This window comes from Ctenocephalides felis, unplaced genomic scaffold, assembly GCF_003426905.1.
Source record: "Ctenocephalides felis isolate EL2017-DRISC unplaced genomic scaffold, ASM342690v1 CF-g0.4_SCAFFOLD_01604, whole genome shotgun sequence".
NCBI classification, from domain to species: Eukaryota; Metazoa; Arthropoda; class Insecta; order Siphonaptera; family Pulicidae; genus Ctenocephalides; species Ctenocephalides felis.
Window position 1 is genome coordinate 19,084,548 of NW_020537758.1, and position 14,488 is coordinate 19,099,035.

The 14,488-nt window shown below is 27.2% G+C and overlaps 1 protein-coding gene and 1 pseudogene across 3 annotated transcripts in view; both read left to right on the plus strand.

Moving 5' to 3' along the window:
- Window positions 1-10,743, plus strand: part of LOC113373221 (repressor of RNA polymerase III transcription MAF1 homolog) — a 23,476-nt gene extending 12,733 nt beyond the window's left edge. For all 3 annotated transcript variants that reach the window (XM_026613525.1, XM_026613524.1, XM_026613523.1), the window contains 3 exons: window positions 4,020-4,140; window positions 9,261-9,538; window positions 10,562-10,743. In XM_026613525.1, the coding sequence (XP_026469310.1) occupies window positions 4,020-4,140; window positions 9,261-9,538; window positions 10,562-10,637 (475 nt within the window). In that variant the 3' untranslated portion in view covers window positions 10,638-10,743. The remainder of the gene's footprint in view (window positions 1-4,019; window positions 4,141-9,260; window positions 9,539-10,561) is intronic.
- LOC113373222 overlaps window positions 1-14,488 on the plus strand; it is a 93,643-nt pseudogene that overhangs the window by 53,359 nt on the left and 25,796 nt on the right.

Below are 14,488 nucleotides of genomic sequence, written 5' to 3' on the forward strand. Positions count from 1 at the left end.
TCATGGTAGGTGTCTAAAAAAATTATATATTTGAATTTTTGTACCTTTACTTTTTACTTGTTAATTCATTTTATTTCAGTAATCCACAATCGGCCATAGCAGAATTACAATGGGATGAATTGTTCAAGTTGCATATAGGCTTTAATTTAAAATAATTCCGGTATAAGTGAATCTCTATTATTATATAACGATTTGTGTAAGAAGGTTGTTTGTATTAACAACATAAAACAGTGCTTAGAGAATAACTCGAAGCCCAAATGTCATACTTGGTATTAACTACAACGATAAAGGATTGTATTTCACGATTTTCTTGGCTGGGGTCAAACAACAACTTCTATTGCGAAAATGTTATGTTATCTAATATTTTGCGATACACCGATTGTGGAAGTTTTGTAGTTTTACTGCATTTTGCATCTGGTAAAGCTGACTTGTTTTTGTTCGAATGTAAAACTAAAACTATAAGGCAAAAGTTACATATTGTTGATACAGAATGTATCAAACATACCAAAATAGTATGAGAGGTTATAATACCAATCTGTATCTTCGTAAAAACACATGATGGTTTTTTTGTTATTGAATGGTCAATGTTATAAATTTGTCGTGAACGATTCAGTAGTTTCCTTATGCGATCATGATGTATTTGAAAATATTGTCGATATCTTTTTTGGAGACAATGACGAATACTTTCTGCTGAACGAACAAAGCCACATATTTTACCATAGTCATAATAAACTCACGAAAATTATATCAGCAATTACATGGAATTCGTACTGTTTGGTTAACGATAACAGTTTTTTAGTCTCCGATTACAAAGCTTTTTATTTATGCAAAATTGATAAAGACTTCAAACTGATATACTTTCAACTGTCTTTGCAATTTGTGACGAGCATAGTATTTTACAAACAATTTGGAATTGCTATATGCATTACAGCACAAAATAAATTGTACCGGATCAAAACTGATATATTAGAAACAGATGATAATACCAAGAATGCTATTGATTTAGATATCGATAATATCGACTCAGCTGTCCACATTTTAAAAGAAATACAAAATTATTCGACACAATTGGATGCAGTGTCTAAAGATATAGAGAAACAGAATACTTTGATAAAGAATTAGGAGTGGTTTTGAGATCAAATTTATTAACAGAATATTTCAAACATGATGTTAAAATTGAACAACTAAATCAATTCCAGGAAAACAAATATTATTTAGAACAAACCTTAAAAATACAATCAGACATTTGTCCGTTGTTGTCTACTGAACAATGGTATTACAAAACACAGTATTTAGACAAAAACTTCGACTTGGTACATAATTTGTACAGAATTCCTACAAACAAAAGTACTATAATAGTTTCTTCTGAATGTGATGTAAATTGCAAAAGCTATGAACTAAAATCCAGCATCCAAACAATACTTGTGGACGAACGGCATAAGATAGGTGCCAAAGTCAATTTAACCAAAGATTTTGTGAACACAAGAAAATTTGTTAAAAATAGAAAAATAGATGACGATACATCTTCTCACGACTTATATAACTCTATTGACCAAATGATCATATATTCTCAATTGCCTACAATCAATACTGCTGTCAACAAGTAAAAAAACACGCCTCAAATGTATTGTCTTATTACTAATACGTCCGATTTGCTAACAAATTATTTCCTGATTCAATTCAACATTTTTCGGATGAATTCAAACTTAGAGTTAATGGAGACATCGTCAAATTCGAAATTAATAGAGATACACACTATATAGAAATGTCTTGCTTGAAAATGTCTACACTGAATCGACTAAGAAAATATCTGGTTATAAAGTCACAGCCTGAAGGTGGGTGTACTTTTTTACAATCCACAAGAGAAATTAAGACTTGAGGTAAGACATTGTGTGTTTAACAAATATAAACCAATAATTTTATTTTGCATACAAACATATTAACATGATTATTTAGGAGATTAGTTACCATTGTTGCTAATACATTTTTTATCTATTTTAGAATGCCATACGTTTGCTGAAAATGGAACTCCTGAATTCTGAATTCAACTTGGAAGTCTTGAATGAAAAAAAGAAAAAACACGAGAGAAGATATCGTCGCAGTTTATTAATTTATCATGAAATTCATATAATACTATACAATAGTTTATAAATGATCCTTATATTGTATATGTGATATGAAAAAAGTATATTTTATTATGAATAAAAGTACTTTTATAACCGTGTGTTTGAAATAATTTGTTCCAAGTTTTTAACTCTTCATTTGACATAGTTGTTTTCAACCATGTGTAGACGTTCTTCAAGTTTTAGCAAGTATGATGATCTGGTTTTAAAACTATTAGAAGAATTATATATGTTTTCATTTGAGGCAAAACATGTTTACAATGATGTCTTTTAAATGAAAATAATTAAGAATGTGTTTTTTTATTTACATTTAAGAATTACAATCAGTTGTTCTTATACAACATTCAGTAATTTTGTGGATTTATTAAATAAAGGAAAAAAGGTCGAAAGAGTGACCCATTGGTGATCGATTCGATGTTGGATAAGTTTATATATTTGTATAGATGTAGTCCTGTTGTGAAAATATTTAATTAAGCCTACGAGTATTTCTACATTTTATAGGATTACTAAAGAATATCTTCTGAGCCGTTCAATGCCATGGTTTTTTATTAAGATTTTGGCCATGTGTTAAGGTGGTTCTGAATTCTTCCTTTTATCTCAGACTGAACTTTTCGATTTGTTCCTTAACAGTGTTAATGTTTAAATCTGTATGAACCAACTAATTTGGGACATACTTGGGTGCGTTTATAATTTTTTTCAAAATCTTGTTTTGACATTTTTGTATTATGGCGATGTTGGATTTGCGTGCCGTTTCCCAGAGCTGTATTCCGTACGTCCAAATTGGTTTCAACATGACTTTGCACAAAAGAAGTTTGTTTCATGTGCTCAACTGAGATTTTCGGTTTAACAACTATTACAGTTTTCTTCTCGTGATTTTCATCTGTTGGCGTTTCTTTTGAATATGGTATTTCCATGTTAGTTTGGCATAATTAAGAATGTATGAAACTAATTTTATCAGCATCAACCTTGTAGGTTTGTTGATGCTTTTAGATAAGTGTTGGGTTTTCTAAATTGTGAGTTCGGAATATTGCTACCATCTCAAATCAATTTCTTCATTGATTTCTATATCCTCATTTTATGAATTGTTTTTCTAGAAATCTAGAAATTGCATAAGGCGTTCCACTCAATAAGTTATGAGCTTTTAACATCCATTCCTTATTCAATTAGATATAAGTGCATCAAAATATTCAAATCTATGCCAAATATCAATAAGTACACAAGTTGACGATAGCAAATCTATTTATACATGTCAAGCATTTGTACATCTCACTCTGCCAGATATTTTTGCTATGCTTTTGGCAAAGTACCAATTAGAATTGAAAATAAAAACATCTGTACTTGCGAACGAATCCTCTCTTATTTGACCAACAATAAGGCGACGGATGCATGCTAGGATTTATTTTCAAACTTTTCTACCTTGAGGTGTCACAAATGTTGAAAGAAGACGTAGATTTTCATGGAAACGAGATATAAATGATTTATAGAGAAAACTGAAATAACGCTCCATTTATAATAAAAAAATAAACTAAAAATGGTATTTTGAACAGCATATGTTAGAATATTCTACGAAATGAAGATCTTAAGCAAGAAATCTAATTTCACTAACCATGTTTTCTAAATATCAGTGCTAAATAATTTAACACAATAATAGTTATAATAAAATGATTTACTATTCCAAGTACATTGTATAAATTGTATTTTTTGTTTTGAAAATAAGGTGACTCCTTATTTTAGGAGCTGAAGCTATAACATTAGATGTCTTCAACTTAAACCCATTCAAATACGATTATTTTTCAGGGGTTTGAGCATGACTATCTTATCAATACATGATGTGCCAAATATTAAATTATTAATTAAGAATTAAATATTTTTATTATATTTTTTTAATATTTTCAGCCGTAGTTTGTCTGGTGACGAAGGCTTGCTTTGCGACACCATCTCGAGCAAAACTCTGTTTTATCTCATCTCGACTTTGAATGCTGCTTTTGCTCCTGACTATGATTTCTCTGATGCCAAGGTATAGATATAATTTATAAACCATAATAAAACATAATAATTAAAATTATAAATATTTCTAAGTGATTTAATTTGGAACTCCTATTTAGACTCCGACTATTCTTTAGTAGCCTTAATGCAACATTGAAAAGATAATGACTAATTTTTAGTCAAATAGTTTAGCTGAGATAATAATCCTATAATTGATTTATGAGAATCTATATATCTTTTTTTAATTCTTTTTTTATTTCTTGACCTTTACACAATGCCATCATTCAAATCTTTCATCTGGAATATCGCGAATTATTTTTATGTTGTATTTATTAGAATACGCTCGCGGGTTAATAAAACATGTTTTATGATGCCAAATGCAAAGTATTTCTCGACTTTTAAACGTTTGCCAATTTATTTTTAGTGGATTTGATATATATGTATTTTTTTAAAACTACGATTTTGTAATCAATGTATTTTTCCGAAACAACTATGACGTCGTTGTGTTGATAAACGGAAAAATCTATATTTGAAAAATAGTTAGTTTTAAGAGAAGACGATGGTTTAAATCTTTGTTATGCAAGTATTTTATCAATTTTATCAAGATGATCTAATATAATATATTACAGATATAATTTATGTTATATAATAATAATATGACATATATGCAATTCGATATTGTAACAAATGCTGTAATTTAAATACAATTGTTATTGAAACATATATTACTGAAACATCAGTCTTTAAAATATATTAAACACATTTGTAAGATTTTAATTAATATTTTTAAAGGCAAATAGTCGTACAAACATTTTCAAGCGTTTTTTTATTATTATAAATTGTATATAAGTAATATCGATTACAATTGTCGTTGCTATATTTATTTTCTTTATATATTTTTTGACATATAATAATTAAAATTTATTTTAGTATTTATATCCCGCAATATCAACTGCGTATTTTCCTTTAACCTTGATATATGGTTTCTATTCCACCCTCTGACCTTCGCTCGACCTTGCCCAATCGGCTTAAAATCACGCAGTAGATTCAGAGAGACTTGTAATATATTTCAAATATTTTAAATATGTTTATGATTATAAAATGTTTTTGTATTAGCACATGCTTGTTCATAAAATATATTTTATATTTGAACAACAATCTGAACTAATTGTAAGTCCTGTGGTGCAATCACTACCTAATTAGCTAGGGAAAGGCGGCAACTCAATGATTGTTTTATTTTTTATTTTTTATTATTTTTTATACTAGAAGGCAATTCAGTTATATCCTTTTTCTCATTGCACTAACTTCAGATCGGGCTTTTTTGGAAACATATTTTGATCTATATTTTCAAGTAAAAATAGATATTAGTACTGCTTGATATTAGGCTCCGAAAAGCGAATTTTAACTCGGCAATTTGTATTTACAAAGCTAGGATTTTACCATAGCGCTACAGAAACTTCTCTTATAACATGTCTCCATAATACCAAATACTACTTCATTATATTAAATTATTTTAAAACTTCTAATGTATTTAATATATACGAGGTGAGGTCTGTTCAAAAAGTTTTCGTAATTTTCGTTTTTTCAAAAAAATATTTATTTATTCGTCTACATTAATGTGGTCCCCTTCAAAGTAGTCCCCCCCAGATATAATACACTTATGCCAGCGTTTTTTCCAATTTTCGAAGCACCCTTGATATTCACTTTTTGATATGTCCTTGAGCACTCTCGGCGATTTTCTTCAATCGAGGAAAACCGCCGTCCTTTCATGGGTCTCTTCAACTTTGGGAATAGGAAAAAGTCACACGGAGCCATATCTGGTGAATTTTTGCACTTTGCAACACTTTATTTCATTTTTTACGCAAAATTTAATACAAATTCTTTGACTTTTTCAATTCTTCCATTGTAAAAATCGCCGAGCTCAGAAAAACACGTCGAACCTTAGCGACTACCACAGACAAAGTAAACAGTGAATATAGCTGAAAATTTCATCATACTTTAGGGGCATGTATACCAACACAATAAAAAAAAATTTTGACAATCAGACACTCCAGACCCGCGAAATTTAATTATTAGTAATTCCGGGTACTTTTTGAACAGACCATGTATATATATATATATATATATATATATATATATATGTAGTGTATATTTTAATAGCCCTGAATGTGTAATATTTTCACATATCTATCGCAAAAGTTTTGGATATTCATACAATTTTATCTTTTTTTGGAATTTTACCTATGTAGATATGTAGGTATGTTTGCACAAGTAATATATCCAAAAGATAAGATAAAACTGAATAAATATTAAATAATTTTATTTTTTTTATTTTATTTTATTTTTAACTTATTTTATGTAAGGTGTAGTAAAAAAGTCCATTATATAAGTTTTGTAGTTAAAAGAAATCAAAAAAATCTGTTCACACACACACATACTTTTTCCAAATTTGGTCTCATTCGATTCAGAATGGCTTGAAACGTCCAGAAAACATAAAATAAGCAAATCGGATTTTTTGATAAAAATAAACTTCTCCTTCGGGAAGTTAAAAATAAAAATATATAAAATATTATATAATATATAGTTAAAATCTGCATTATTTAAGGTGTAGTAAAACGAATTCCATTTTTAGGATGTAATAAAAAAATCCATCATGTTATTTGTGATTTTCTACATTTTCACAACTAACAAAAAAATAATATTTTTTTCTATAACAATCTGTATTTGAAATTAAACTAAATAGAAATTAATGGTTTATATAACGTTTCTTATCGGTATATTATTCTCTTTTTATTGGCATTTTAACTCTATTATTTTATTACAAAGAATATTCGTCTTGTTTCTTAAATTTATTATTTTGAAACTATTAAGCCAATAAACAATTGGATTAAATGATAAACGATAAAATATTCCAAAGAAATGATGAACTCATACCACAAATATTTTTTATTATTTTGCGAGATAGAAATGCAGATATCGCTCTCGATAATCTCTAAATTTTTTAAAAATAGTCTGGCATGTGTTATTGTAATCTATATGAATATGGAAGAGAAAACATCATTACTCATTAGAATGATTCATATATAAAGTCAACTTATGGTTCTGTTTAGTATGCAGATTTATGATTAATTTATTATGTTTACTGTGATTTTGTTTCTTTGCAATATTTGCAAGATACTGCTTTTAACTGAATACAAATGAAAGTTGACCTACAATCGGAAATGATATTGATGATGTTGAATTAATTAATGCAATGCTAAGTAAATAAATTAATTATATTACGTCAATAAAATTAAATATGAAGCAATTTGCCATTTTCAACAATTATTATTAAATCTATTTATGCTGTTCATAATTATCTGTTTAAACTTTCTTTAAAAATATGAATGTCTGTTATAGATATTTGTATTGTAATATTTAAATGTATTGTATTGAATTAAGAAATAAATATATTTACTTTTTTGTAATACTAACAAGCGTAATAAAATATCAAACATTTTTTAAAAATATATTTGCTAAAATACGTTTATGTATGATTATTTTTATATACTAATAATTAAGTTACAATTATTCATTTTAATTTAATTGTTCGATATTTCGGTACTTGTCTTCTACATTTCCATCATACTTTCTAATTCATAAATTTCACACTAAATTATATGTGCTAATATATGAAGAATAGAAATAAAAAATATACGTCGATTTCTTAAAAATATTTCAGATTTCTACAGACCACTTTTACTTAATGTTTGTAAATATAGAATTTAATGTCGATGTTGCAAAATGTAATCTCGAAAATTGTCAGCATTATTATAATCTATGTGAGGCGAGGTCAATCACATCGAATGAATGATATACGTGATTGTTTAAACAATTTATTTACATATGAAAATGGTTTCAGAAAGCAAATAATGTGTTACACTGGATAATATAGTTTCAATCATTTGATTTTAATTTATTCAGGTTTTAATAATTTTCTCATACTTTTTTATAATAACTATCTTATTTACTGAAACCTTATTTATAAAAAATTAAGGAGAAAGAAATTATTATTCTACACATATCTTTATTGATATATTTTAAGGAAAATATTTGGAGTTTGGCATTTAATAATATGTATATGTATATTAGGGTGGTCCTTAAAATGGTCATTTTCGAATTTCCTTGCTCCTAAGGGCTCAAATGGTTCCAAATTGATAAAAAACAATTCTCTGAAAGTTTTAGCTCTTAATATTAATGTTTAGATAGAGCGCAATTCAATCAAAATTTTGAATGAATAAAACTCATTCATTTGTCGCTAAGTTATACCTAAAACATTTTTTTTTAATTTTCAAAATTTTTTCCATGCTCTTTCCATACGAAGTTTGATTGCATTGCGCTCTATCTAAACGTTAATATTAAAAGCTAAAACTTTCAGAGAATTGTTTTTTTTACAATTTGGAACCATTTGAGCCCTTGGAAGCAAGGAAATTCGAAAATGACCATTTTAAGGACCACCCTAATGTATATAGCATTTGTTATAAACTTTACTAAATCTCTAGGTTCAAAATTTTTATTTATTTATGCTTGCAAAATTACCTCCATATAAATAATATAGATTAACCATTTTAATTAATTTTATTCTCGAAAGAGGAAAGAAATTAATATTTTAGGCATATCCTTATAATATTTAGAGGAAAATATATGTACATGGTTTGGTATTTAATAACATATAAAACATTATAATGTTTTATTTTGCAAGTATAAATCAATGAAAATTTTAAACCTAGAGATTAAGAAAACTTTATAATTATAATTATAAAGTTTTCTTAATCTCTAGGTTCAAAATTTTCATTGATTTGTACTTGCAAAATAATCATACTTAATAAAAAAAAATGTTTGAAAATAAATCAGTACTGATTTTTAATCTGGCTACAACTTATTAGACACGATTTTTCAAGAAAATATTGATTAAAATCCAATTTAGTTAGTAGGCTCTGCAATACCATTAATTGCATACAGTTCAAAAACTTTGGTGGCAAAGAATTAGTAGTCCATCGTCAGAGGAGTTAGAAACGGAAGTTCCGAATTAGAATCATGGTGCAATCGAAACATGATGTTTCTGATTAAAAATCCTATAATTGTCAATCCTATTTTTATTATTTTTCCCAGAGCTACGAGTTCAGCAAAGAGCCATCCCTGCAGTGGGTAATGAACAGCATTGACACCAATTTGGCGGCCGTGGCGGGCGAGGCCTACCACACTCTGCGCAGCCACTTGTGGGCAGCCGTCGAAGATGAGATTAGCCTGGCCGATTGCGACATCTACAGCTACAATCCGGATTTAGCTTCCGATCCCTATGGGGAACCGGGATGCATCTGGTCATTCAATTATTTCTTATATAACAAAAAGCTTAAGAGGATCGTGTTCTTCACTTGCCGAGCCATCAAGTATGTAGTAATAGATGTAATTGAATTTTTTGAGTTTGTGAGTATCGTTCGGGACTATGAATTATAAAAGCAAAATAGACGTCCATTCTAACCAATTAGTATGTTGTGTTTACCTGTAAGGCCAGCCGGCCAGACTTGAAAGAAAAATACCTGGAGACCTAACATGGTTTAATTAACTATAATACTTTTATTTTACTATATTTTATTGTTTTTTCTCCCTTAGTAGATACGCCACTGGGGGTATCTACTAATTTATAATTAACTATTTTACCATACACTTGTCAGCATTCTCTGCTTAATGTAATAATAAATACAGTTTGCAGAATAAAATTGAATATAATGAATCGGAACTATGAAGATGTAATTTGTTATAACCTAATGCTATTAGGAAGTAATCCATTGGTTATCTATTATATAACTATTATTGCATATGAGATGAGATTATTATTATTATATTATATTATATACCTATATATTATATTTTTAAAAGTGATATTATGTGATATGTAGGTATGCCTCGTAAGGCTATTTTTGCTTGAAATCATATTTAGATTGATATTTTCAGGTGAAATTTTTTATCAGTAACTGTAGCTGCTTGATATTTGGTTGTCCTACCTCTTGTGCTAAAAAGAAGTCCTATGCAACAGATGCATTAAAATATTTGTTGTTCTTTTTTTGTTTGGCAAATCATGATTTTTTCTGAATGAATTTGTTGATAAGATAGTGCATAGAAAATCAGGAAGTGTTCTTTAATGAATACATATTTGCTAAAACAGCAGATTGGTTTTATATTTATAATATTAGTATTATAAAGTTAGACCCATGCCGACCTGATTCCAATTATCTAATCGTGCCATTCAATCCCACAAATTTTTATAATATTAAATAGATTCAAGATTTGATATAATTTTGATATAAAACCTCTTTACTTTTTAATCTTTCACATGATGTAGTAAATGAGAATTGGTGTATTATCTAATTTTAAGACATTTAAATTATATAAGATCTTTTTTTTTGTTTCAGTCCGATTTATTCAATCGATTCTGGTTGCGGAAGCGACTTTGCGATGGACGAAGACGATGACGATGAAAGTTACTAAATAACTACAAATAAATATGAAGAAAATTAGGGAAAACTTGATCTCTATTCATATTATTTAAACGTCCTCAAAATTTTAGTTATCATCATACCTTCGATTACTTTTAACCCAAGAAAAAATATTTTAAACTTTTTATTTATTGTTGAGAACAAAAGTATCACTGTTTTATTTAATTATGTCAAGTATTTAAGTTTTTAATAATGAATTTTCATCAAGTTTTTCCTTCTATTCTGTCATATAACTGTAATTGTAATGTTTGTCCAGTAATATTTATTAAATTTTATAAATTATTATATTTCATTCATCACGCTACTGATATCAGATTGCATTTTCTCTTGCATCTCGCTAGCTTCTGAGTGTGATGAATCAATTATTTAGAATCAATAAATTAATAATATTATAATGAATTTGCACTTTAGATCAATTTATAGAAAATTGTATTATATTAGACCAAAATTATCCACTCTATTGCCATGGATTTCTCAAATGTACATATTAATAGACAAACATTATCTATTACAGTAGGTTTTGTCAAACCGAAACATATTTTTTTAATCAGTAGATATTCAGATTATCTTAGGATAAAGTTGTTGTTTTCACTTTTGTGTTAATTAAGTAAATAGTTTGTGGTTGAGTATAATTCATTTCAATAATGGTAGGTGAGAGCTACATGTGAGACTTTATTGATTGAATGATACGCGGTGCTGGTAATACATCAACTGCCATTTAATTTAAATCATCCCATAAAAGTTTAGTATATTTTACTTTTAAGTCTAAAGGAAACTGTTTTTTACTATTGAAGTAAAGCTCGTTTTGATTGTATTCATTTAATTTTGCAATATTGATTGCAACTTATATTTAAGTTTAACTACAAATATTAAAGAAAATATTTGTTGTTTTTGAGCTAAAACTGCAATAAGGCAGTATTTTGCATATTAGAGCTATATTGCAGTTTCTACTTAGACTTAAAATAGAATATACACAGTTGATGTTTACCCCTGAGAATACTTTGAAGTGTCTAGTGATTATTTTAATGTGTCTACCAACGATTTTTTAATAGATTTTAGTCTTTAATAGACTTCTGTTATTTATTTTTTAGTGTTTGTTCAAATTTTACTTTTGTGTTACTGTTATTTCAGTGTAACGAGTTTATTTAAGAAAATCATTAATAACTACATTATGTGTTCAGAGTCATTAATTATTTTAAACATACATCGAAGCCTGGAAATGTTTTGTCTATTCAATGTCTTAATATCATTAGAAATATTAATCTTATCAAACACATTTCAAAGTATTGTCAGCTCTATTATATAATGAGGCATATATTCCAACTTATATTTGCAAGTGAGAGTTGCGGTGAGAGATTTATAAGTTCAAATATATGTGCATTGAACATTTGTGCAACATATCACATACAATTTTGTTCACAAATTGTTCTTTATACCTTCTAAGATTATTTTAAGCCTAGAATTAGTTGATAATAAAATTATTGTGGCAGATATAAATTGAATATGAATTAACTACAATGTTTCTAAAAAAATGTAGCAAAACTCAAATTTGAGGGGTTTTTAATATGATAGCAGTTTGTGCTTAGCTTAATTGTAAAGAGTAGATTATCATCATTCAATTGATGAAAGAAGTATTAATTAAAAATGTTTCTTCTAAAACATACTTCTACAACAATTAGCTTATATAAAACTTCTTTTCCTCTTGATTGTTAGGTGTTTTATGAAATTGATTGAGGATTGTTTTTTGTGTCTTAAATATCTATGGAATTATAATTATATTAATCACATTATTGCATGAATTATTTTAATTTCAATTTCATTAATTCTGCATTACTGAAGAATTTTTAGATGTAGCAAAAGTAATATTAATATTTTGCAAAAATATTCTTTGATGTATAAGATACGTATGTGATTATTTAAATGTACTACAACTAATAGGTTCGGAGACCTATGTACTTATTTTATCATTTTTGTTGCAATATTTTAAGCAACTCTTTATTGTGACTTGGTATATTTCATTTTAAGTAACACTGATGGATGTATCATTATAATAGATACTTTTCACTGAAAATATTAATGTCGATTTATTTTAAGGTCATACGATTCATTTATTATATGCTTTGGTTTAGGTGCGCGTAGATATTAATTTTCATAATAAATATCGTACATTACTTGAAGACATTTAGGTATTTTATATTATTTTAATCATAACGTTAGTATATAAGTTTTTCATTTAAAATATAAAATTCATTTATAACATTTAAAGATCTCAAATATATTATATATGAAATTTGAAAATAATACGATTTGTCTTCACATAACATATTAATTTTTAAGGGTTTCATGTTATCACTTGGTTTAATTTAGGTTTGTAGGCTTAAATATATAACAATGTAAAACTTGTCTTAAATATAAATGTCAAATGTAGAATGACTTCTTATTTTAAGATTAAAATTGAATTGAATCAAATAAAACGCCGAAGGTACGTTGTTTTTCGAATATTCCGCCTGGAAACAACATATCTTCTTTGCATGAGGTCAAACACTTCTTTTCAACTGATACTTTCATTTAAACGAATTTAAAAGTAATCACAATTTGTTTCGAAATAAAATAAATATTTTAATACAAATTAGCTATTACGAACTCTCAAAATATTTAAAAAAATGAAATTTTATCCTCCTCCAAATATTCGATACAATTGAAATTATTATTCTAATAACAAATATGCGATTGTATAAGATTTAATATGATTTAATAAGAGCATTTCAAGTTTCAGGTTCAACTTTTGCTTCAGATAGCCTGTTATCAAGCAGTAGTTTTTGATAGCAATTCAAAAATGGGAAGCTTTAAATACGGTTTTAAGAAAAAATAGCCTTTCTGGGATTAAACAATTATTTCTGCGAATACGATCTTAAGAATAAATAGCTTTTTGGAGATTATTGTAACAAATTAAAAATTAGTTCTGATCGCAATTGTAAAACAGTGTGTCCCAGAACACAAAGCGAAAGCAAAAAAGTGATAGTATTGATTGTAATTATCATTAAAAAATTTGAAAGAAAATTTATTCCATGCAGTTTGAAAATTATGAGCTTTTAAGCTAGAGCTTTGGTGAAACTGTAGCAAATTTTTTGGTTATTGAGGTTAAATTTTATTAATTTTGTTCAATTAAACTTTGGATTCGTAATCGTAAATAAATTTGTTAATTTTTAGGACTATAGTCAAAAATAATGTTACAATTGCTCCAAGTTCTTGAGAATTAAGACTTTTTGTTGAACTGTAAATTCAAAATTTTCAAATTTTATAATTTTTTCATAATCTCTCATACCAAGCACCTCTGTCTGACTGAGATATGAAAATAATGCATATATATCTGAATAATGAAACAAACAAAATTCAAATTTGGATTATTTTGAGAGGTCCTCCAAGTACTAATGGTGTTGGGAAAGTTTTATCAAAAGTTGGCGCATTTTATCAGGATTGTAAAATAGTAAAATAGTTGATAGTTTCATAATAAAAAAGTTAAGGTATAAAAATAAAGACCTAAAAATGACTTGAAACACCCAGAGAACAAAGTGAAGTTAAAAATATATATTTCGTTTTTCTCAGAATATGAATATTTGAAAAACAAGTAACATTCTCTTATAAATTTATAAATGTAATAACGTCATTATAATAAATTTAATTCATTTAATATTTTTCTTTACAAATTACTCAAGTTATAAGTTATTGTATCAGATTTACAAGTTACTGTATCAGATATCTTGAACGGTATCGGAACAACGGACGTCTTGCATTTACCTCTTTTTTATGGTATATGTCTGTCCACAAAATAACTTCAAGAGA